The sequence below is a fragment of the Erithacus rubecula genome, assembly GCF_903797595.1.
Source record: "Erithacus rubecula genome assembly, chromosome: 9".
Classification (NCBI taxonomy): domain Eukaryota; kingdom Metazoa; phylum Chordata; class Aves; order Passeriformes; family Muscicapidae; genus Erithacus; species Erithacus rubecula.
The window spans coordinates 8,645,127-8,670,929 of NC_136660.1; the positions used below are offsets into that span (position 1 = coordinate 8,645,127).

The 25,803-nt window shown below is 37.6% G+C and overlaps 1 protein-coding gene across 11 annotated transcripts in view; it reads left to right on the forward strand.

Annotated features, from left to right (window-relative positions):
• Positions 1-25,803, forward strand: part of LDB3 (LIM domain binding 3) — a 109,388-nt gene that overhangs the window by 58,846 nt on the left and 24,739 nt on the right. For 4 of the 11 annotated variants that reach the window (XM_079312353.1, XM_079312356.1, XM_079312362.1 and 1 more), the window contains 5 exons: positions 6,268-6,437; positions 7,389-7,425; positions 20,799-20,834; positions 22,192-22,389; positions 25,560-25,721. In XM_079312353.1, the coding sequence (XP_079168479.1) occupies positions 6,268-6,437; positions 7,389-7,425; positions 20,799-20,834; positions 22,192-22,389; positions 25,560-25,721 (603 nt within the window). Of the gene's footprint in view, positions 1-793; positions 998-6,267; positions 6,438-7,388; positions 7,426-10,808; positions 11,699-20,798; positions 20,835-22,191; positions 22,390-25,559; positions 25,722-25,803 lie in introns of those variants that run through there. The other 7 variants (XM_079312357.1, XM_079312359.1, XM_079312358.1 and 4 more) reach the window with 5 other exon arrangements.

Genomic DNA, 25,803 nt, shown 5'->3' on the forward strand with positions numbered 1-25,803 from the left:
TTAGCTTGCTTCTGGGGCTCAGTCTGTCAAATATAAAACCTTTCCTTGTAAATAGAATCACTGGAAAGTAAGACAGCAACTCTTCCAACTGCACTTGTCCCATTGGTTGCAATGTTGCATATTTTGATCTGGGACTGAGTATTTATCATGCCAGCACTTCAGGCTGGCTGTACAGAGATTTTGGGAAGATTTAGTCTTTGTAAGGAAAGCCTTGAAGATTAAAAGGTGCAAGTACTAAATGTCACTGTGATTAATAACACAGACAGAAAGTACTGAAACTTTCTAAATAATAGAGAACCTGATATCCTTTTGTTTCACTGTAGTCTCTAGACCTTTGTAAGACTCTCCTGAAAACACTAATGGAGGAAAAAAAAAGGAATTCTTTTGCACTGTGTATGTACATCCCATGGCCATGCATATATACATGTGCATGTTTGTATATACTTAGATGTATACATGCATGTAACAACAGGGTTTTTGAATATGTAAGCACCACACAAATATTTAAGATTTTTTTCAGTGATATTTTAATACAGTGACAGCTCTTTCATCTTTTTTTTTTCCTTTTTATACATCATAAGCCAACACAAAAATAGCATCTATTAGCACAGTCATCTTCTTGCTGTGGCTTGGTACTTACATTGTCTGCCCTTCCCTGATGAGAAACTTTGGTGGTGAGATGCCATGAACAGACGTGCACACTCCTCTCTTGGTGGTGCTTCCCTCACTTAACTTCACGCCTCTCTCCTTTCTTCCCCTCCCTTCCCTGGAACCTCACTCTTGCTTAACCCAGCACGGACTTCACGGAGCGTTTCAACCCCAATGTCCTGAAGGACTCTGCCCTGTCTACCCACAAACCCATTGAGGTGAAGGGCCTTGGCGGCAAGGCTACCATAATTCACGCGCAGTATAACACCCCGATCAGCATGTATTCCCAGGATGCTATCATGGATGCAATTGCAGGCCAGGCACAAGCCCAGGGTGGAGAATTTGCTGGGTAAGGTTATTTCCTTCTGTGGAATGCTCTTTCTCTGCATGGTACTTGTAACATCCCTACCTGCATGACACATTTGCTCCTTCTGGACTCTTTCTTTTTTTTCCTGGGATATATTACACGTGAAAAATGCGTATCGATCCTACACAGTGTCCAAAAGCACTTCCATGTTTTGAAGTTAAAAGGATGGATCACTAGAAAATCATAGCATGGTTTGTTGTTGGAAGGGACCTTAAAAATCATCTAGTTCCAACGCCCCTACCATGGTCAGGGGTACCTTAATTTAACCTTGCTCTTTTGGTATTCCTCCTAGAACTGGCAAATCCCACATAAATACACCTAATACTCTGTATATGATATTGGATGGCTTTTCATTCCTGGCCACCATGATTTATAACAGTCACTATTATATGTGTAGCTCAGAAAAGACAGGAAAGGGGAGTGGAATTCTTATTGAGATGTGAATAATGCAAAATATTTATTTAGCACTGGCTACTGTTTTATTTTTCAGAATGGAGTGTTTTGCTGTATTTTCCCCATCCCCAGTTTACATGCAGTACATGTGTTTTACACAGAGCGTTTGGACTGTGGCAAAATCCACTGATCTTTAGTAACTCTGCTTTTCCGGTGCATGTTTCTGGAAATCTTATCTGATTAACTTATCCAGAGTTGTAATATCTTTACTGAAATTACATATGCAATAAATGTACCCAGGTTTCTCTTACTGGGTAGGCGTTTGCCCAGAATAGAAATTGCTTTCCTTTGATATGGCACCAAAACATATGTATAGCAACACTCTTTTTAGAGCAACACTCTTTCCCATTTGTTAGCTGCAGGCTTCTTCAAAATGAGGATGGTTTGTGTTCCATTTTGCTGGTCATTTTTCCTCTCTTTTTCCTCATTATTTTTCTTTTCTGATAACTTTTTGCACCAGCTCTCCCTCATGATGAATCACAAGCAATACCTTCAGCTTTGTCCATGACTCAGTGAATCTCCACAGATGTTGAGTAAAGTCATATTTCCAATTAGCAAAGTAAAAAGTTCATTTGTGTTCTAAATAAGGGTTCACATGCTTCAAAGGCATGGATTATAGGAGACATTTTATGATACCTTGGCACTAGTAGTGTTTAAAAAATTTACCTATTTAAATGATCAAATGATTATAAAGTTAATGTTGAATATGTGGATCCTTTTCATTTCATAAGTTTCCTTTAGTTTCCTCTGTGATATTTTGAACTTGAATTTGCACTGGAAACCAAGATGTTCTTTTGCTTCATCAGTCAAGTTTGAGTTAAGATTATGCTTAACACAGAAGTGTTTTTATGAGAAATTTTTAATATAAAAGCAGACCAAATCATGTCCTGATACATTTTGTCTCAATTATTAGCCCATAATTTGGTCTTCATTCTTAATTAATAATTTTAGTTCTTTTCATTTGCCCACAAGTGTCTGTAGGGTGGTAAGCACACTCAGACTGCATATCTAAAGAGCAGACAGCAGCTGGAAACAGTTTACTTATTTTATTAATGTTGAAGGACAGACAGGCTTAAGAATTAATTTTCTAGTTTGACCATTTGAAATCAGTGATATTGTAACCTCATGAGATAAGTCAGGCTCTTGTCACTTAGAAATAAGCCACACTTACTGGATCACTGTGGAAAATTCATACTCAGACTCCATGCTGAAACTTAAAGGTAGAAAATTTTCGATGCCCTGACTTGATATATTTTCCTGCTCTTTGTTTTTCTATTTTAATTGATCTTGCTAAACCAAGAGTTAGGTGACTGCAGTAAAACCATGTGCACAGTGCATTTTGAGTACATTTCTGTCAAAACACTTCTAAATTCCATTATGCAGTTTTAGCCAAATGCACAAGTTGTATAAAGACATAAATCCAGCACCTTTATTGGGAATAAAATCTGACAGTTGAAGTAGCAGAATCAATAATGTGGTTGTACAAACCAGGGTCTTGGGTGTCCTTTGCAATAAGTCAGCTTGGCTGACTGGTGAATTACCAGTCTACATGAACTTTCTTTTGTTGGGTTGTGAGCTCCTAGAGCTTTTTTTAAAATAGCTGGAATCAGTATAATGCCTGATGTCACAACATTTTGGTTTATGTCTATATCAGGGATAGAACACAGTAATCCTAGTTTTTTACTTAATATCTACTGAATTGAATCTGCACGATGACTCCAGGGAGTGATCCACATAGTAAAACCATAGTTTATCATGAACTCCAAAAAATAAAACTCCATTGCTACCTTTTCAGAGAGGTTTGACTATCTTTAAAGCTTGTTTTAATGTTAAGAATATATGACTTAAATGATGATAAGAAAAAATAAAATATTTTTTTATTGACTCCTACTAGAATACCTTAGGTTCTAGAATAAAAACCCCCAACAGCTCTAACCCATTTGGGAAGAGGTTATTTTTGCAGTAGCATCAATTTAAAGTAATATGCTTCAAGATGCATGATATTGCTGCACATCCACACCCAGATGGAAAGAAATTAAATTACAAAGAGGTATAACAGAGGTATTAACATGGTTATGTGCATCTTTAGGCTGTCTGTAAGAATCAGCTGTCACATTTAGGTTTATTAAATGCTCATAATCAGCAATGTGCTCTATTTTACACTTCCATTCTGAGTGGCTCATATGTCCTAGTTACTCATCCACAATATAATTATGTTTTTAAAAAAAGAATAAGGCCTGCTGAATTAAAGGAGGAGTTGGAAATACTTCAGTGTATTGCATTAATTTAGTTCAATTTATATGAGCATGTTTCACTCTGCTAGGGAGGTTAATTCACCAAACTCCATTTCCTGCCTTAATCATCTACCATAAGGGTATTAGTATGTCATATTAATGCCATACATTGCTACTGTGAAATTTGTGGTCCAGCCTCCAGCTCTAGGTTTTTAACAGTGCTTGAGTTAATGGCATATCTGTACATAAACCTTTGAATTGCTTTTTTGTACATTGGTCATAATATAAGAAGAAAGTATTTGAGCTAGAGAATTTAAGCAGAGGAATTTGAACTGTCTGTGGCTGGCACACTGCTGCTTCCACAGTGGTCTGTGGTTGAAATCAGCAGCACTGTCTATCCAGTGGTTTATTATCCACTCTAGAACAGTGTTCAGCTGGGAAATTTGATGTCCCATACAGGAGGTTTTAAAGCTTCTGCAAGATTATGAAAGTGTGGGGATATAAAGTTAGCTGATGGCTCACATCAGGCAGTCATTTCTGGTATTCATACATTGGCAGATTCTGGGCATGAAGCACCCTGAAACACCTTGGGGACTTGAAAACAGGGTCACCTTTTGGGGAACATTACTGTGACAGAACTTTCAGCATAGCCAAGGGTCAGAAGCAGCAGCAGAACAGTCCTAAGGGTATTGCTGTGACTTCCTGATGGTATTACAGAGAATCTCTTTTCTATGCAAAGACTATTCCTGCAGAAGGCAGGAGAAGGCAGAACTCACTACTGCACTTTCTTTTCTGCCTCAGCAAGCCCTTCAGCCATGTGTGATGGGTCAGAAGAGGAGGACTACTGCTCTCTCTTCCCTCTTCCACCTAAAGAAGGCTATGGCACCACTTTGTCCATTGCTGCACACAGGAGAAGCACCAATGGAAGCCACTGATGGCACAGCCTTCCCAAAATAAACAAGTCTGCATTCTGCCTTCTGTACCTGCTAGCATTTGGATATTGTAAGGATTGTGGTCTAGGAAACATGAGCTAAAAAAGGAGCTGGAAAATTCTGCTACCTCCTACAGGCCATCTTTCATATTGATGGACCTTTTTATATAACCTGTATGTTAGTGGCAGAGCTTAAACGGAGGAGTCAAGTTTTCCTCTATATTCACCTTTCTAAGCTGTGTTCCACCCAACAGCTGATTGTGCTGAAACACACATAAAAAAAAAAACCTAACTGGAGATTGTACTTCGGTGTCTCCTCAAGAAAGTGAGGTGTTTGCATATATGGGGGTTATGAAGAACATAAATACATACTATTATGTGTAAATCCATCAAACCAGTGTGTATTACACAGTGTTGAAGAAGAGGAGTGTGCCACCTGGGAAACACTGATATTTAAAGCACTGCCTGGTAACATTTTTCATCCCACTGTATGTAAGATGTCAGACATACTTCCTGATTTTTTCATGATTCCTCTCAGGCTTTCAAATCAAAACAGACCTAACTTCTCTGTAGGTTTTCTCTCCACAGGGCTATCTTAGAGAGCCCTAACTTTGAGCCTGAAGCAAGGAAGCAACTGTTGCACCAATTAGCCCTTAACTTTTAACAGAACTGTTTCTTGGTTTTCATGAAGTTGAGCTTGCTGCTTGCAAAGCTCTTTATGGAATAGCATAAAGCTGTTACAATAAATCACTTGCTTCAAAAATAGACCTTGTATTTAGAGCAGCCATGGAGCCGAGTTGCTCCAAGCACACATCATCCCCTCAGTGTATATTTCTGCAGCTCTGTTAATAGTTAATTCTAATTCTGCTATGCAGAAGTTATTTTCACTGGGGGGGAAAAAAAAGCTATTAAATTACTAAGCCTGTTTCTAGCCTGCATCATGAATCAAAGAGAGGTTACTTCACTTGTGCTACAGATCTGTATAGCTTTGATTTTAGGTGTGCATAACTGGATATATCACTTTTATAAAATGATTAAGCATGTTGTAAGACCCTGAGATACATTGTCATTAAAGATTTCAGATAATACTTATATATATGTAAGTCTAGACTTCCTGTACTTCACGTGTTTGGTAGACAATGAATCCAGACTATGGCAGATGGCCGTTTAATTCAGTTTAAAGAAGAATCATCTCTAGAAAAAGCTATAAAAGTCTACCACATTATTTTTATAATGAAATATGGGTTTATGTCTAATTGCAACCTTAAGATACACTGGCCTAACACTGTAATTTAAAGAAAGCATAAAACAGTACCAACTTTTTTATATGAAATAACATGGAACAAAAACGGCCAGAGAAATAAATGTTTTTGCCTGGCCTGCTCTCCCTTTTCACCACATATTATTCTAACCACTGTATGCTTGTGTGCCTACATCGGCTGAGGAATCATGAACAGGTATTTCCAAACAGAATTGAATGATAACAGGCCCTTTCAGAGACAGAACAAGCCATAAAATAAAATTGATCTATGTATCTTATTAAGAAGTGGGTATTTCAAAGCCATGTTGGGGATGGCTGGGTGAGAAACTGAGACCAGAGAGCTGCTTCCAACATTTCCCTTTCTGAATTGCAGTGCCCTCCCTATAAAGGATCCTCATGTAGACAGTGCCTCTCCAGTCTATCAGGCTGTGCTTAAAACTCAGAACAAGCCTGAGGATGAGAGCGAGGACTGGAGCCGTCGCTCTGCCAACCTGCAGTCCAAGTCCTTCCGCATCCTGGCCCAGATGACTGGAACTGAGTACAGTAAGTGGAATGACAAAACATCCTCCTCATCCTGGTTTTAGATCCATGTCTTTCCTCACTGCCCTGGTATTCACCACTGGATACTCATGTCCAGGCTCAGCAAGATCCTGGATGCAATTTGAGAGAGCTCAGAAATCAAAGTGATCTCATCAAAGAAATTGAACAATCTCATCTTATGCTTTATGAAGAAAATTATTTGATCTGTCAGAGGTCTTAAAATAAAAGTATTACAGATTGTACAGTAAATAAACATTTGGGACCCCGTAGTTATTCCTTCTTACAAATAGAGTCTCTGCAGTGCAATCTTTGGGTTTCCTGCAGCCTAGACATACAAGCTGTCCATTCTTTAGACAAAAATTACAAACAAGTCATGTCTCCTGTAACAGTCTTTTATAGAAATAACTTCTGGAAATCAAAAGAAATAATGAATCACCACTTGTATGGAATCTATGTCTCTGTCAGCCCTGTTGCATAAACCTAGATCTGATACAAACATCACAGAGCTTTATCCTTGTTGCTTGTTGCCTATGGAAATGTTTTTATGGCTACCTGATAGTAAGCTGACAGGTGGTTTCTGATGTGGAGAGAAGGAAGGTCAGGGCCTTTTCCTAATTCAGGGGAATATTAGTATTTCCTTTCCCCATTAATGTGCTGCTGCTGTCTCTCCTGCTTTGTACTAAACAGCAGGACCTCTCTGTAGAATCATTGCCTACAGCTGTGAAACACTGCTAATAATGAATGGGAAAGTAGTTTTAGTAGCTGCCTTCCTCCTAACATCCTCCTTCCTGTCCCTGGGGAACCGTTCCTCTTCATGATGTTCTTACAAATTCCACTTCTACAAACTCAGCGTGAATGCACCTTTAGATGGACTTTTGATAAGTTTCTAAAGAATTAAAATAGTATAAAGCAAATTTCTTTCTGTTTTTTAATTGAAACATTTTTTTTCTACAGTGCAGGATCCAGACGAAGAAGCCCTGAGGAGGTCAAGGTAGGCAACTCCCTGTGAAAAATACAGCTTTCTCATTCCTGATAACCGAATAATGTTTTAAGATTACATTAATATGAACGTGCTTTACTATATTTTTTTCCTAAAATATTCTAACACATTTATTTAAAAAAATCACTAAAATTAAAATGCTATAATTGAGAGGCATTTGAATGAGAAGGATAACAAATCAGCATGTTTTTAGGAAAAACAGTGCAAAATTGCTGAAGTGTGTGTTAAAATCTGAAAACTCTGCTCATGCAACTTTCCTGTACTTTACTGGGTGTGTGAATGTGATGAGTTCCAAGCCCTGTGTTAACTACTTGAATGTGTAAGTAGATAAAATACATAATGTTGTGATAACACTGAAATTTGTGAGCAATTTATTTGGATGACTCTGTAATTGACATTTGATTCTCCTTAAATGATACAGCAAAGGAGTTGTTTCCATTCATACCCATAATCATTAGTTTATGTTTTGTTGGGAATTAATATGACCTAAATTTGTAGACTATGGAAGCACAGGACTGCTTTTGCTAATGGATAATATTTGTTTCATATGATGTATCAAAAACACTGAAAAAGTGGATATTTTCAGAGATATTATATGGAATTAAAAATTTATCATCATCCTGCATAGCCAGGAAATAGATGTATTAAAGATTCTTATGTTGAGCTTAAAAACAGCAGTTGAATCAGGAGCATTCTGCATGCAATCCTTATTTTCTGTTTGCATACTTCAAATCCCTGTTTCACTTTAGCTGCTCTAAGCCGCCGGTTGGGTTTGTCATGTGTTTGGTACTCAATCCACCTTCTTCTATTTTCTATTTTACTGCACTGTGGTTCTGAGCTTTTGATCACAGTGCAGGTTACAAATGTTGAATCAGTGAGAAAGATGCCTGCTGTCTTCCCTGTGAGAATACAAGAATGTTTTCAGTTGTTTTTTGCTCTAAACTCTCTACTGCAGTTCGCCCAAGTTCATGGCTGGGTGCCCAAACATCAGGCTTGACACTGTAGCCCTCAGGGATTTATTTCTTCCCTCAAATGTGCAAGCCTAATTCTCATTACATGTATTGTGCATTATCTGTTTTGATGTAATAGCACACGTCCAAATCCTTATTATGATGGGATTTAAGGCATTGTGCTGAACTTAATAGTGCCCCATTCATATCTGAGAGTAATACATGGTTTTAAAGAAATAATCTTTCTAGGTGAAATCTGTGGCTTTGGAAAATAGTGGAAACTTTATATGGTATGAGATATGTTGACAATAATTATCTGATAACACATCAACTCTTGTAAATTACACATTGTATCCAGTGTAACTCCAAGTACATGATAACATTCACTGTGCTTTGCACATTTTCTGCAGTTTAGGTATCACTGTGTTATCCTTTTCTTGCCCAAGGATGCTTCTGGTCATGTTTAGGGACAGGTGGACAGGTTTAAGGTGTGCATTGATAGTAGAAGCATAAGGGACCATATATAGGTAGTACCCGAGGGACAGTGCAACTAGTGTAAGCTCTGATGCAAGGAATGAAATGGGATCTCCTTCCTACCCACTGAGTGCTGGCACAATCTGGGGTGCTGATACCCACCTCAAACACTGGACACACCACGGGGATTTCGGCAGCAGGGCCTGGCTGTGCAGGCATCCATCATGTGGCCTCAGGAGGCTGTGAGCAATCTCTCTCAGGTGCTTTCTCTGTCTCTTTTGGTCAGCTCCTCGTAGAACCAGCCAGGAATGGCAGGGAATGGCAATCAGGTTTCTTCCAAACACTTAGGAGTGGGGGAAAGAAAGATGTCGCTTATATTTGGCCGAACTGTTTTACATAAAAATAGTCACTTTTAGATTGCTGCTTCCAACTTCAAAGATATGTTTTTTTTAAACCCATAAACTTGGGATTCTTCAGGTGGCAGAATATTGCTTTCTGTTAATATTAATGAGTGTGTTGCATGACTGTCCTTTGCTCATGCTACTGCTATTTTGAAGGTACACATAAAAGTATAACTTTGCCATGAAAACTTTCATTGCTGATGTGATGGTTGTGGAAGATTTTCTGGAAAGATGAGACCCATTTCAATCCAAACAGATGTTTCTGATACTTTTTCCATGAATGGAGGGGTAATATCTTGAAAGCAGTAAGAGAGTTCTTAAATTACATGTCAAAGCCACTGGAGCTAGTATATTCTGGCGTAGCTGGAAAAAAATACCATCAGGAAGTTTCAGCTAGGAATACTTTATATCTCTTAATTACCTAAAAGCATAAAAATAGCTTGAGAAGTCATACATCAAGTCTCCTTTAGGACTGTTACTTGCACGGCACTGTGTTATTAAGCACAAAAGGTTTAGAAATATTAGTGAATTTGTTGGCATTTACTGTTTATTGTTTTGTGCTTTCCTTGGCCTGAGGAGTAAAACCAGCCCAGTTTGCTCCTTTCTGTTTGTCTGGTTTCACTCCCAAGTTCCCCTGCATTAACACAATTAATTGTCTTGTGTTTTGAGTGTAAATAATGAGGAAAAAATGACCTTGTTTGCAATGACTGCAAAAAATTTTGCAAATAAAAAAGAATATTTTATTTTTCATTCTGTTTGATATACTTCTCCTTGACTGTGCTATCATCTCACATCCTCCTTTTTCTCCTTTTTATGTACAAAAACTGAACTTAAACTATAGAGCATCTAGAAAAGATTAAATCCTGAGAGGTGCTGAACATGACTTGAGCACCCCCAGTCTGCAATCATGGGTGGCAGGAGGTGGCCAATACTTCACAGGACTCTGCTTTGAAAATCCCCTGTTGTTCTGCTTTGTGACACAAATGACCAGAAATATCTTTGCAAATGACAACACTAATACTCACTAATTCTGAGGAAGCTATAGAAAAGTACTGCTGAAACCTGGGGGTGGTGGTCCTTGATGGCAGGACTGCAGATTATATATGGGTTGACCTAGGTGTTACAGAATGGAAAATATTTGCATTCATTTTGCATTTGTATGTGTTAACCTTCACTGACTCCTCACTTGTGTTAGAGGCAGGGAAAAGCCAAGAGAAACTGCTGGGAGGAAAACAATGGGATTACACTGCATTTCTAGCAAAAGCAGCCCTGTAATAACAAGCACAAGTCAAAGAATAAGAAGTTATATCAAGTTACTTCTCAGAAATAAACCACTGGAAGACCTTTCACACATGCTCCAAAACGCATCACCCAGCCTTCACTGCGCTGATTTGAAAGCTGAGGAAAAAATCCAAATAAATTGCCACTGCCCTAGCTGTAAGGCAAGGGAGTGGTAGCCATGGTCCCTAATCCCTTTCTTTCTCCTCCTTCTTTCTTCTGTGTGCGTGTGTCTCTCTCGTCTCTGTCTCTCTCTTTCCTCATGCCACAGGGAGAGGTTTGAAACGGAACGTAACAGCCCACGCTTTGCCAAATTGCGCAACTGGCATCACGGCCTGTCCGCGCAGCTCCTTAACGTTAAGAGCTAAAGGCCCCAGCCAGAGGGCAAACACAGAAAGTCTGTAACACATTAACTGCTGGCCTGACTTAGAGCCGAGCGTGCCACTCGTGCAATGGTGTCCTGCTAGGCACTAGCTTTCTGCTGTTAGCCATTCACTGTCACCTCAAGTGAAATCATGATACAACCCAGGTCATGTTCTTCATGGTAAAGTAGTTTAGCTTTTTGTCATTTACTATCTCAAACTTCAGCATACAGCAAAGCATCACTATTGTAGTCTCTTGGCTTTAATTCTAGAAGAAAATGAGAGGGAAGTTATTGACGGTATTTCTTTAGGAGGAAAAAGAATGAGATTTTCACAGAGTTTTACTGATGTAAAGATAATGAAGTAAGAGAAAGAAAGTTGAAAAGGAAAACTCATTGGCCTAGGCTTTGCTAAATGTATAACACAGTTTGCATAGCTGAATGATGCTGTTTGAAATAAGATATTAGCAATGTGAAGTTATATTTCAATATATTATACTGGCAGAAGTCATTTACTGAAACCATTGCTGTAAGTTTTGTGTTGGAAACTTTAATTTATCGTTCTATAAAAGAGAGATAGCTGAGATTGCTCAGGGTATGCAAGGAAATGACATTTTGCTAAAGGTTATTTAGGAGTGAGAAGAATATATCATACTGTTGGTGCACTGAGCTTTTAAAAGCATCTTGTAAGTTTTAAGGAATATGTTGCCCATTCTGTATTGCTCTTGCTTTGACTCACATTTTTTTCTGTATATAGCAGCATGCTTTATCTGAAATAAAAGGTTTTAAAACTAAAATAATTATGTGCCTGTTTTACACAGTATTTTATTCTGTTTTAAAACAATAACTGTTTCAACTGATTATTGAAAGAAGGATAACTTTTACTTCCCAAATATAAAATTTGGTCAAAAAGCTTTCCATTTTTAGCTGTAATTGTTATTGACCTTTAAGTTTAGGTGAATTGGAATAAACCTGACAAAGCAGTTGTGTTAGGTGCCTTTATTGTTATTAGGTTAGCAGTAATTCCAATCAAAGAGATTAGTGCATGAGATCAGATTGAAACTAGGACACTTTTTACTTTCAAATCTGTCTCAGCAGTCCATACAAGAACCAAGTTCATTCAAACTCCCTTTTCTTTTTCTGTGTTATAGAAATAAGCAAAAGCTACTGTTCATGGAGAATTTTGCATTAATCAACCAAATACTGAAGTGTTTAAAGGATTATCATACATATATAAAGAAACTAATTCTTCGTTATTATTTAAGAGTGCATAAGGACTAATTCCTTTTAAAATGCATTTCACCTTTCTAGCTAAATACCAGAGCACTTCAGGACATGCTACTTAATTCTCAACATGCATTTATATTTTCCTTATGGGAACAGAAACAGATTCTGACCACATCATCTTATTAGTACCTATAGAAAATCAGCATCACTGCATGAAATAAGAGCAACATTTTAATTTTTCCTGATTGTTGCCAGGAGCAACCTTTGGTGAACCAAAGTAGTGGTGAATTTTACTTATGTATGGGAAATTCTGATAGAATTTAAAATATCAATAGGCAATTAAGATTTTTTTCATAAACATAAAATGTACCTAAGTAAAACAATATTCCAGTTCTAATTTTCAACCAAATTAGATGTTTTTATGAATAAGTAATAATATAGTCTCTTCATGGTACTAACCAATGCGTATCCTTAATGTTTTATGAATATAATACAGATAATACTTGTTTCCAAGAGTCCTAGTGCATGTGTTGGAATGAAAATGTCTAGATTATATCTCAAGTTTATACTTAATATTATTTTGAAAGGGTGTTTTTAATAATGATTCAGCAGATATGAAATTAATGGAGATATAATAAGGAATCCCTTCCCCTTAGCTCTGCTTCAGTGGTTTTAATGATATAAATTCAGTGCATATAAACCATGTAATCATATAAGGCAATAGTTTTAATGCTTTTTTTCTGTAAGATACGAAATGGAATCTAACACTCTCCATGCTTGTAGAATGTCAGTTCTTTATGCAGTCACAGGGGGAAAAAATAGGAAAAAGTCATGAATATCCAGTAGCTTTTATAACTTTTGCAATGTTAAAGACCTTTTGTAAAGGTGCCTTCATTATAATCCTTACAGCAAGATTTTTACTACAGCCTATTTCAACTGCTTAGTCCTGTCCTTTTTAAAAAATCTCACAAGTGATAGACTTTTTGTGTTAAAACTGTCAGTCAAGTATTTCTATGTCATTTCTTTTTTATGTTTAGACTAGTAATTCCTCAACTCTTACTCCTCAAAAACTCCTCAACTCTTCCTCTATGTTGTCATGATGATTTGCAAGTCCAGAGAATGAATGTTATGGATCTTTTTTGTATAACTCTGAAGGGACATTGTTTTTGCTTCCTGAGGAAGAAGCAGACTTGTCTGTAGGGCAGAGAAATTTGCCTGGATTTTCACTCTACTACATATCATTCCTAGTGACAGTAACAAACGTGGGCCTGATAATATAAGCATTAAGCTTGGGAAAACAAAAAAAAAGTAGCTTTGTTCTAGCAAAAGGGCAAGCCTGGCCTATTATATTTTAGTATGTTCAGGCTTATCTCACTGTGTGTGGCTTCTGAGTGACCATGCCCATCTTGCAGTGTTTCTGAGCACTTGCAGAAATCTCCTGTTCCACACAGCAAAACAGTCATAATTAATGGCAGTGAGGCTTAAAATAGGTTCCTGATGGACGACTCGATGAGTCATGCAATTCTTTAAAACAGCACTGATGGTAGGCAGGTGTATCTGTCCCATGCTGAATATATTTTGACCTGTGACTGCTCTGCTGAGCAGAGGACAATGGTTGGTGACAATACTGATTTCTAATAACCTCCTTGCCAAAAATAAAGTAAAACACAGGATATGGATAGTTTGTATGCACCCCCTGCCCTTCCCAATATTTCCAGTGAAGCATAGTGCCATAACATTTAATGAAGACACAGCAAAGCTGATGCCATTAGGAAATCAAAACAAAAGGCCTCCCAGGTAAATCTGCTTGTCTGGTTATGGCACAGGAACATGCTCCTTTTCTGCTGTGGTACAAGGCTTTCTGATCTAAACTAACCTGTTTCCTGCTGCCCTTCCTTCTGCTCAAACAGCCCCCCTGGCCTCCTGCAGTGCTCAGTTTGCAGCAGAGGCACTGACTGCATGCAGTGTGTGCTGATTGGGACTGGCTGCAGTGTGGCTTAGGAGAGTGGGTGTGTCACCCTTGGCCTCTCTTCCTTTCATGCATGACCAAACAACAAAAGGAGAAAGGTTCTAGGCTCCTTCCCTTGCCTCCCTCTCCTCATGCCTGCCTGCACAGGAAGGACTGTATGTTTCTGCTAAGTAATACAGAGGTCACTTCATTGCAGTTTCTCTCTCATTGTGCACAACTGGGAGGAGTATATCTTCTATAGCAAGGAACAAGTATTTTGAGACTACTTTATCAGTTTTGAAAAGTCCAACTCTTGCCCATTACAGAGCTCTCTGAAGGCCTTCCCTCAGGGACAGAAGAAGTGACACCAATTTTTCACTTGTGCACTCTGGTTCCCGCAGGAGCTAAGTTGATTTTGTGACTTCTTCAGCTGTGTCTACCATGAGCTTCAGTGGACTGGGATTACAATTATATGTATCAGAAACTTATTTGGTTTCCTTACTCAAATTTGAGTTTGCCAAGTTAAAAAGCCAGAATTTTGGTATGTGCATGGTATTACCAGATAATTTTCTTTAATCAGTTTGCCTTTAGTCAACAGCCTTCTGCAGGATACATGAAAACTAATTGACTAAAACTTGTTCTCAAGCACAACAACATCCTTGCTCTGTGGCTGGAAATCAAAGGCATCTGACACCACCAAGACAAGCTAAGGCACCCTGACTTCCTTCCTTGGTTGGCCAAAATTTCCAATGATTAACATTGCTGACCTGCCTAGTTGCCAAAACCTCCTATCTGCTGCTCAATTACCTGAATTGCTACTATTGAAAGACATGCCCTATCTTTCCACAACAGTCTGTGAAATAAATCAGACTTCTCAAGGTAGATTTCCCACTTAAGGAACATAATAAAAAATAATAAGCACATCCATTTATATCTTCTAATCGCCACTTACCTTTTAACACCTCAAGAGTGACAAAAACGTAGGAACAGTGAATAACTCAATTGTCTCCATGGAATCCTGAGTGAAATCAGAAGAGAAAATTGATCAAATATTAAAGTCTTTCTTCCTCAAAATACTCCCTGGAAGTTCTATGGCAAAAATTATTTAGACATCTTAAATCCTTTGTTTACAAGACAGTTTCCTGTAGAATAAATTGTTCAAGATAGTGTAAGATACCATGTATCCACTTGAATGTACCCACTTAAAATTGAAAGAGTGAAGCCTCCAAATAGCCTTTTCTCAAAACAGTAATAGAAAACTAATGCATAAAGCTAACAGGGCCTGTTAAGCAGAAATTAAATTTTGGGTGTGGGTGAACTGACCTATATGTAGCATTTATCTTTATTACATCAGTCTCCTGGACATTTTTGTCCACCATGTAACTTTTGCATGATCAGAAATGAACATTAACTTTCATTTCTACTGTGCAACCTTTGAAATTTTCACGTGCATCCTTCAGCTGATGCAGGGTGGCTAGCCAAGATACCAGTGCTGCCTTTCTCTCTGACTACTAGCCCAACAAGGGAGGAGCAGTTCTAACATGCAGCAGGTTTTCCAATGAGTATTGTAACTCAGAGGCAATCAGCTGGGGTCTGTGGATCATCAGCCTGGCTCACAGCTTTGCTTAGGGTGAGCTGGAGCACAGCACTGGCACTGCTTCCTTTTATTCTGCTTCTAAATTGCATTAATGTCAGCAAATTACCCTAAATACTAATAACTTCCTAATAGTTCATTTCATATAAGCTTTTGTTATAGCTGACCCAGAATGTTATATGATTACAAATGAGAGAGAAGGAAGGTAAGAAAATTCTTAAGAGAGCTTATGAAATAAAATTTAATTCACATTCTGAAGGAATGACAACAGTTCTAATTCATACCACTTAGTTATTTGATTCAGGAACAGAACAGCACAGACACATTGCTGGGTTTCAGGGGCAGCTTCAAACTTAGCTTAATGCCAAGTAGAAGAAGTATGAATTTTCTTATCATCAATGTGCACAAATTAAAAAGTAGGTCTAAAAAACTACCCCGTGAAAGTCAAACCTCTGAGTTCATGTTCTTTCCTCAGCTTCCCTGGAGAAAAGTGAAGTCACAATGAGAAAGAACACTTCAGTGTGAGAGAAACAATTTCCTGGCATACAAAACCCAAACTTGTGCATATGCTTTGTCTGTAGTGGTCATGAATACAGACTAAGAGTTTGGATCCTGTGCTCAGGTGCCTGGTGGCAGATCCCTGCACTTACAGTGGGGCTATAGAAAGCTACAGGGGAACTTTCAATTAAAATTGAATTGCCACAGTTTAAGGCCAAGATAGGGAACAATTATCTGAATTAAATCCCAGCTCCAATTGCTACACATGCTCAGAATTTTACAGTCTCTGTTCTTATTAAAGTGATGGATTTGATAAATTGAAATTGGAGTTCATATGTCAAATATCACATGCAAACCTTGGGCAAGAGTTACCTTATCTTTCCCCAATACTGATGCTGCTGTATGTCCAGCTGTATTTATTCTGTGACTGTTAAATTTAACAGCAACTCTGTAAATGCCACTAAAATGCATTCATAGGAGGGATTGGCTTGGATTTAGTGAGCTGCTTTTATTGAGTCCATTCTACGTGTTGAGAATGAGCTGCTGGTTGTTTTCAACTGAATCTATGATAATGCTTTTCCTATTCTGTGGCACTGTCTGCACAAACCTGGATACCCCTGTGAGAAAAGTATTTCCCTGTTTTGGAAAGTAGACATAGTAGGATATATTGCAATTGTTTTGGCGTGGGCTGCTCATATTCTTAACTACAGTGGCTGAAAAAGAGAGACTAGCTCTTCTACCCCTTTTTGTGAGAAGTGTTAACTAAACCAGCATGATAGTCATCTTTTGTCCTCTACAATTAACTGCCTGTCATTTCTTTGTTTGTCTTCTGATGTCTTCATTAAAATAACAGAATATAGTGTGGGGGGGAAAAAGGCAAATAACCTCAACAGTCATCTGACCATGGAAAAATTCTCAGCTGCAAGTACAGAAAGGTAGAAATAGCCTCACTGGATCAGAGCAGCAGCTAATCTAGCTCAGTGTCCAGTTTTCAGCAGTGTCAGTGTCTCATGCCTCCAAAACAAAAAATGTTTGGAAGGCAATTACAAAATAGCTTTCACACAACTTTTACTCCCAGGCACACTATAAGAATTTCTTTAAATTACTTTGTGAGTTCTACTTCTTGAAAGGAATTTTGTTTGTTGGGCATATGCTTATACATATATAAGTACATGCTGGGATGAAAGTTATTATAAATCTGATTAGTCCTGCAAATCCACACTATACTACTAGAAAAACAGAATTTCTAATTTCAATAAATATAGACCCTAATCATCTGTAGGTCTATTTCCCCTTAGAAAAAAGACTATTGTATATCTTTCAGACTAGGTGGAAGACTACTTGATTCTCAATACGGTAAAATACTGATAAACTGAACGTATATATTTATTTTAAAATTTATTGTACCGCATCAAAGAGGGTAAGCCGGGTATTTTAAATACTCAGCTGGAGTTTGGGAGAGGTTGTTTCAGTTCTTTACACTGCTGTGGACTTTCTTTTAGACCATGAACAAATCTATTTTTAGTCTCTCATTTGTAAAATTAAAAAGCTAATCTTACTCCATGAGAGTATAGGGAAAACTCTATTAGAATTTTCATTTTTTGCTTCAGTACTGAAAGAGTTGAAGGACCATGTGGTCCCTTGGGACACCTTCCTGTCTCTTATGTCACCTTCATTACACATCATATGATTCTGTCTCCACATTTTAGTGGAATAGAGCAGAGCTTTTCAAGACAGAGAGTCTGGATCTGTTACTATCTGAGAAGAAGGTGGAAGGAAGGTGCCCCACATCCATGTTTCAGCTTGCCTGCCACATGTACAAGTTTGGGAATCTTCTGAATTGGTTCCCAAAAATAAAGTAGAATGGGAAAGTGTTCCAATGTCCAGTACATACAGTTCAGATTTACCATACTCACTTATGAGAACTCTCTGAAGATTCTGCAGGCTATTTTTAGGATGCAATAGCACACACAAGTTGGCTTGCAAGTGAATTTGCCTTCTGTTACTCAAACTATTGTAATTCTTGTTGGTGTGTGGGAGGGAAGACTCTATTTCTATAATTTCACTCTGCCTTTAGCACCGTATCATGTAGCATATTTTATGAGAAGAAAACATTTCTTAATTTCCACTGTATAATATACTGTGCAATTGGGAAGACAGTATATTGCATAAATAAGTCCTGTTCAAAATACAGGTCCAACATTTAATGAAATCTGTAGGAGTTGCACTGTTATCTCAGAACAGTCATTGACTGAGGCCCTTCTATCAAAAGCCATTGTCAGTGGACTAAAACAACTGCAGACAAAAAAACCTCCACAGTAATTTAAAAATCTCTTCCAGATAGTTCAAAAACTATTATCCACTACTGCCAGTTATTGCAGCAGCCTGTGTAGACAGAGATACAAACAGCTCATAATATTCTGAGCCAAATTCTTTCATGTTGTGAAGGTATTGACTTTACTGAGCCTGCCTGAGGGATGTATTTGGCTCAAAGTAAAGTTATTTCTGCATTTAGATAGCAAAAATGTTTTGATTGTAAAGGCCAGAAATCCAATAGTCTGTTCCTTAAATGCAAGTATTGCCAGTCAGAGGCACATCTGATCTGAGCCTTTCTTGGTAGCCAAATGGGAATTACTCTATTGACTGGAAAGAGAAATAGTTCCTGGAAGCAAACCATGAAGAAGTGTTATGTGCCTTTGAAGTCATTTTCCTTTACTGTCTGCCTTTTCCTTTGTTTTATTCTGTGGAATTTTTTTTACTATACTTTTGTCTCTGTTTTTAACCTTCACAACTCGCCTGCCATCGTCACTCAATGTTATCTAATATTGTACACTTGGGGAAAAATGTGAGAAAATGTGAAATCCTGACCTCAAAGTGACCTTGTTTTGCCTTGTTCAGTGTAGCCACAGCTATTGGAGCAGAAAAGTTAGGATCAGATTAATTGTACCAACAGAGGCTTAGCACTGCTGCAGCCTGACCCCAACTGCCTGCCTTTTGGTCTTGGCTATAATTTCTCATAGAGCGTTTGGCAACATTTCAGATAAATAATGTTGTATTTTGTTTCCAGGCTCTGACTGCGTTCTTTAACATTGTTGCATGATTATGGCTTGGTAAATTAACAGTTGCCTCACCTGCACAGTCCCTAATCCATCCTCCTGCACCTTGTTTCATTGCAGTGAACTCACACTTGGTTACTGTAAAAACAGTGTTTGGTTTCTCATTGCTTCAGAGTGGTGAGCCATCGACCTCCTTGGGGGATTTCTGTTCAAGGCAGGCTCTTCAGACCACAGGAGCATCTTAGTCAGACAGACACATCTGAGGGGCATTTCAGGTCAAATTCTGGGTTTCAAAATGTGGCTTCAATTCATATATTTTAGGGCTACATTTTAGTTAGAGGTTTTAAAAATTCATAGAGATCAGCTATGCCCAAGCCTTTGCTGATCTTAACTGGATTGATTTTTATAACTTTATTGGAACTGAACTAAGGAAAAAATATGTAACTATGCATATATATGTAAATGTATAAGTACTTAAACACAATGCTGATAATAATGTGAAAAATATTAAGAATAGCCTTGCAAACGTAATGTAAGTTAATGATTGGAGCCCAGTAAATCCATATAAAGAAGTGCATGTATTCCTTTTCTGTTTTCAAAGGATGCTTCAGAAAGAAGGTTCAGTTGAGTAAATGAGGACATTTGTAATTTTACATCCCACTAAAGAAAAGTGTTCTCACTTGGCATATTTCAGCTTTAAAACTGTTGAAATTTCAGCACAATTCCTTAAATAGGAAGAGATGCAATCACCCATTAAATTGCTAAATAGTGAGATTATCCCAATTACTTAACTAACTGAATTTCAAACTTAGGTGTTTAAGGCTAATGTATTCTATTCTTTATAAAAAATACTTGTGTATTAATTTATTACAGATAAACAATTGCTCACATTTAAACTGATCGGTTATTTTTAAGTGTGTATGTGTTTACAGAATAACAGCTCAGTTCTCTGTCAGTGAACTGAGGCTGACTTAATTCTCAGCTCAACAAAGGAATGATTTCCAGTTGAAGGAATTGTTTCTAATCCAATTTAGGTAGAGAAAACTAGTATTTGGACGGGGCAGAGAATTTTTAAGTGATGGCAGGCATAAGAAATCCTTTTTTTGTGTAAGTCTTTGTTAACCATTTAACTGCTTATCACTTCAAAATATCAGGTCCATGAGGACTGCCCAACTCTGATTATTTTTACTGCTTGGATTTGGCATCTAAGTATATGTTCTGCTGGAATATTATTGAATTATTTTTTAACAGGAAACTTATTAAATCAAAACTATTCCTGAAACTGTATACATGCATACAATCTCTCATCTGTAACTGTTAATTTTCCTTTTATTTTGTTATTGAAACAAAGTTGTTTGCAACTGATAAGCTACAGGGAATTGTATATCTGGTGGTTTCACCTGGAAGCTGAAGAGGTTTCTCACAGCTATATTTATGAGCAACCACTCTAGGATGCTTTTTGCAACCAAACATTTCTTCTCAACCTATGTTCATTTTCCCTCATTTTTTGGGGTGGGGGATTTTTTGCCACCATTGGCAATTGCCTTTGTTTCATACTGTATCCCCTCCTTTCACAGAGACAAGGAAAATGTTGCAGCAGCATCAGAAAACAGGTAATGTTTGCTGTGTTTTATTTACTTCCTGTTAAAGAGTGTATCTCCACTTTCTCCATATTGCTCTTACCTCAAAAACATGAAATTTGTACACTGTTTGAGCAGATCATGAAAATAGAGGCTTCAGTTAAATGGGTTTCATTAGGCATTCTTACGCACTGTGATGTGGAACAGGTGGGGATTGTGTTTCTCAGAACTTATAAACCTGAAAAATAAGAAGTTTTAAAATCAAATATTCTTGAAATGGACTACTGTCAGTTGTGATGGAGTTTTAAGAACAATTTCCATTTTAAACATTGTCTAGACAGTTCAAGACATTTTTAAATTCTAAATTAGATTATCTTTTTAAGAAAATTTGTGTCAGATCTTGATTGATATTCAATGGATTATGGGGTTCAAAGCAGTTCCTCTGCAAGTTCTTTCATGTCAAGTTTTCTCCCAAAGGACCTCAGAACATTTTGCAGCAAAGTATAGAAATGTATTGTTTTTTGGTATTTCATTTATTAAACTCCCAAGTACTGATATACAGGTATTTCTTGAGTGAATCTGACCAGTTGTTTCATGCAGCGAAGAAAGGCCTCTTAACTATTTAGTCATGAATGTAATTTTATACTGCTGCTTTTCTCTTTGTTGTTGATTCCTGCCTCAGTGATATGCAACCACTTTTTATTTTTGGTTTTTTTTTTTTTAAGACTGCTTATGTTTGAACAAAGGTTGCATGGAGTTAATATCTGAGTGCAAGCATTATTTGTTAATAATGACACAAGCAATGGCAACTGGTACTTGAAAAGTTGGGATTTTTTTTATTTATTTTTAAATTCTTGATTTAAAAAAGAAGGAAATATCCTCCTTGATTCCTGAATATAAATTAAATTGTAAAGAACAAGCAACACATGCTAGAATTTCACCATCAGTTTCATTTGTGTAAAACAATCTGCAGGACTATGCAGCTGCTTCACTGAAGTCTCCTTTACTTTTAACTATAATTTTATTTTGCCAGGAACAATTTCTGATATATGACTGGCATTATTGTCCTCCTATGTTACCTTAATCTTGTGTGATTTGTCATACTACAGCCTTTCTCCACCTCCATTACCATCACACCTCTGCTTATTTTGATATTCACAGCAATATGATTCCCACATTTAACACAAGGTACCTTTTTTAATTTACCAAACCTTTCCTGGTCTTAAACAGTAATTAACCAAGGAACTATCAAGATTAGTCATTACCTCATCTGCATTGTCATTATGATCTCCAGCTCCATCTATGGCTGGAATTCTGTCTCTTCCTCAAACCCCTGCTATTACCCTGGAAATGCCTCATTCACCACCACCCTGTAATCTCTGTCACCCAGGCCTGCAGGTACCGCGCATGCGCCCCAGTATGTGACCTCCAGTATTTGGCATCCTCCTAAGTCATCCACCAGGGATGCCAACACTGCCAATGCTCAGCCAGTGGCCTCCAAGGGGTCTGTGAGGCTTGGAGCGGGTACAAGCCAGAGGGAGGCCAGTTTTGGCCAGAAAGCCCCTCTTGCTTCATCCAGTAACCAAAGGTACACTGTGCTGTGTAACTGCGTAACTGACCCGGTTTGGAGCTTTGCCATGGTTTGGTAATAACAACCTCTAACTCCTTCAGGTGGAAATGCCCATTGCCTCAAAGGCAGACGTTCAAGTTCTTCCAATTCCAGCAACTTCTGGTTCATGTGGGTGTTAACATTTTCAGTGGCTCTTGCAGGATCACACCTACAATACAGAGACAAGTCATTAAGCATCTGCAGCAGAGAAACAGCAGCTGATATTTCTGTATTTTCAGTGGATTCCACAAACATTCCCATATTCAAATCTAAAATCCTTCCACATTACAGCTTTCTCTAAATACTTTCTCCAGCACTTTTTTCCTACAAATGATGCAATAACAGATTTTTTTTTCACACCCCTTTTAGTTTTTGTTCTCTATATTTTTAATTCTTTGCAAGTCATCTGTTGAAGGATTAGAAACACAAAAACCTTCATGCATTACATAAAGGACGCTAAGTGCTGTTTTAATCATCCACTCCTTGTTATTTGAATAGAAAGTCTCAGAACTTAGGACTTTACCAAGAGAAAAAAGTATAATCTACACTTATATTTTAAAGTTAGACTGCATTTGTTGCTGTGTTCTCATGGTTGTTAACCATTGTTATCCTCTTAACCTCTACTCATCTGTGTTCCTTTTCATGAGTGAGAAACAGCTGAGAAGAGATGTGTGTTTGTTTTCATCCACCTAACTTACTTTATGTTTGTTATCACAAATATGAAGATGTTTGATTTTTTCAATTTCTATTAAAATAGAAAGTACAGTAAAGATTTAAAGTCTACAAAACTATTGTATTTTAAAACCAACCAACCAAATAAAAAAACCCTCTGAAACATGTCATAATTAACCTGTTGCCATACATGATCCATTTTATAAAGCAGCACTCACATTTATCATTTCTTAAAATTCTTCTGCACTTGAAGATCTAAAATAAAAAATCAGACTTAAAAACTAGAAAACAAGAGGAAATAAAACAATTCAGCTATTGTATTTGACAATATAAATAAAATAATGTAAAATTACATTCACTAAATTTAAACCAGTCAAGTTAGTCTTGAGCTCTTTCTATAAACATTTTTGAAAATGTTATCAACTGCATATAATTTATGTAACCAAACCACTCTGATTTTTATGGTTATATCCACTTCTCTTATATTTATTCCAATTCCTTGTTCTGACAATTAATATTCCATGAAGGAAGGTAAGCAAGCCTCTAATATTTTAATCACATAAAAAGAAATATTAGAAACATTATGCAAGATAAAATTTGTTTGTATTTCTTTTAAACTTTAAAAGGCATTCTAGTATATTTGCATTTATTTTATTTACATGGGTTCGTTCTGTTCAATCTCTCTGCACACAGGTTTGTGTCCACACATACAGATTGGGGTTTTTTTACTTTCTTTTCAATATTTATCACTGAATATATATTTTGATTATTTTGGAGATTGTTACAATTAAGTTACAATTAATTAAGTAAGTTCACTGTTCTCTTCAAGGTATGAGGTTATGAATCTTTTAAAATCTGTAGCAAATTCCCTTTCACATCACTGCAAATAGATTAAAGATGTGAAATCCTATTTTGTGTTTGTTTTAACACATACATTAAGTTCTGTTTTTATGTGCAGCATAATTCCCATTCTTTCCTGTTTGCCAAATCAAAGATATGTAAGTATGTAAGATGGAAACTGTGACTCCACAGCTTTTAGTGGAGTAGTTCTGGTACCCTCTGTGGCACAGGGAAAATTTCACAGTATTGAAATTCAGTACCAGATTAGCTGTGATGGATAATACACAACTATTCTGCTACATAGGCTATGAAATTGATAGTCTACTAGTTAATTGGAAGAATTTACATCATGAAATGCATCAGGATGGAAGAAGTCATCTGACTCTCAAATGCATAGTATCATGGAAGAACTTCTGCAAAACTGTTGCAAAACCTGGTGTAAGGATTTGAAAGCCAGAATTGCAAACTGAATGATTATTTTCAGGAACTTACTTATTAAGTACATAATTGTAGATTGTAGAATCTCCATAAGGGGGAAAATACTGATTTTCTGCTTTTGTTGTGAGCTGCATTCAGCTTTGAGGTTTGTGGGTATAACAACCAGCTTCTGTTTCAGCTAAGCAAACAAAATATTCAGCTGAATTAAGACACCATCATGCAGACTATTGAACTCTAGAAGAGGAGATGAAGGGCAGGGGAAACAGGACAGTCCCTTGGAGAACAAGGGGTATCTCAAATACAGAAGTACCAAGTACTCATTCTAGGTCCTGAGGAGTACAACTTGCCAATGCAATGCTTCTGAGAGAAGCAAAAGAAAATATGAGATAATTTGCATAATGGATGGTAAATCTGCTTAGGAAAAAAAGCTGAGAGAGAGAGTGTTGGAAGGCTCAGGTTGGCTGAAAAAACAGCTGTGTAACTGTAAGATTTCTTTTGTTCTTCGATACTTGCTGTGCTCAGGAAAGAGCATTTTGGGCATTTGTACCTTGAGCAAGAGAATCACCAAATTCTATCTCTCTAGGATGTAGGGTGCAAAAGGTGATAGGAGTAATTTGTAAGAACACAGAGCTGTGACAATATACTTATGACATAGGTCTAAAGAAGTAGACATATATCCCTTTTGTTTCTAGGCCACTGCTCGTGGACAAGACAGCTATGTACAGTGATGTCCTGATTTAAAAAAAAAAGCTGCTAACTTCGCTCCATTTGTCTGTCTGTAAGAGATGAGTAATTCTCAAATCTGAGGGAGGTGATGGAAGACATTAGTAGTTCAACAGGTTACTTGATGGAATTTGTAAGAGCTCACAAGACTGTGACAGGCTCTTCACAGCCATTTCAGTCCTTGGTGACACATTTCACACCACTGGCATCAGTGGGAGCAGGATTAAGATGCTCTTTAACACCTGGGGTAAATTTCAGTGAAGCAGGACCAACACTGCATTGCAGTCTGAACTGCACAGTGGAGAAGGCCAAACAAATGTATTCCTTTTCTTTGCATAATTGTGCTTTTCCCTCAGTAACCCAGCCTGCTACTATGTTTGCAGCTGCAGGTTCAAACATAGTAGGTTTTATGCTCTCCGTGTAAGTGCGCGCCTTCTTAAGATGCTTCTTGTTTTATTTAATTTAACTCTAATTAGTACCCCTGTTGAGCATGCCCCAGTGGCTCCCAGTTCTGCTGCTCCTGCACCACATGCTTCAGCACCTCAGCCTGCTACTGCTGCTCCAAACACAGCCAGCCCGATGACAGCACCAGCCACCACCTCAGTAGTGCAAGAGTCTTTCTCCTCCTCCTCCCAAAGGTAATGCTCCTTTGCTTTATACCCCTCTGGCTTTGGAAATGCTGCATACACATTCTTAGCTTAAGAATGTTGTATGAAAAGC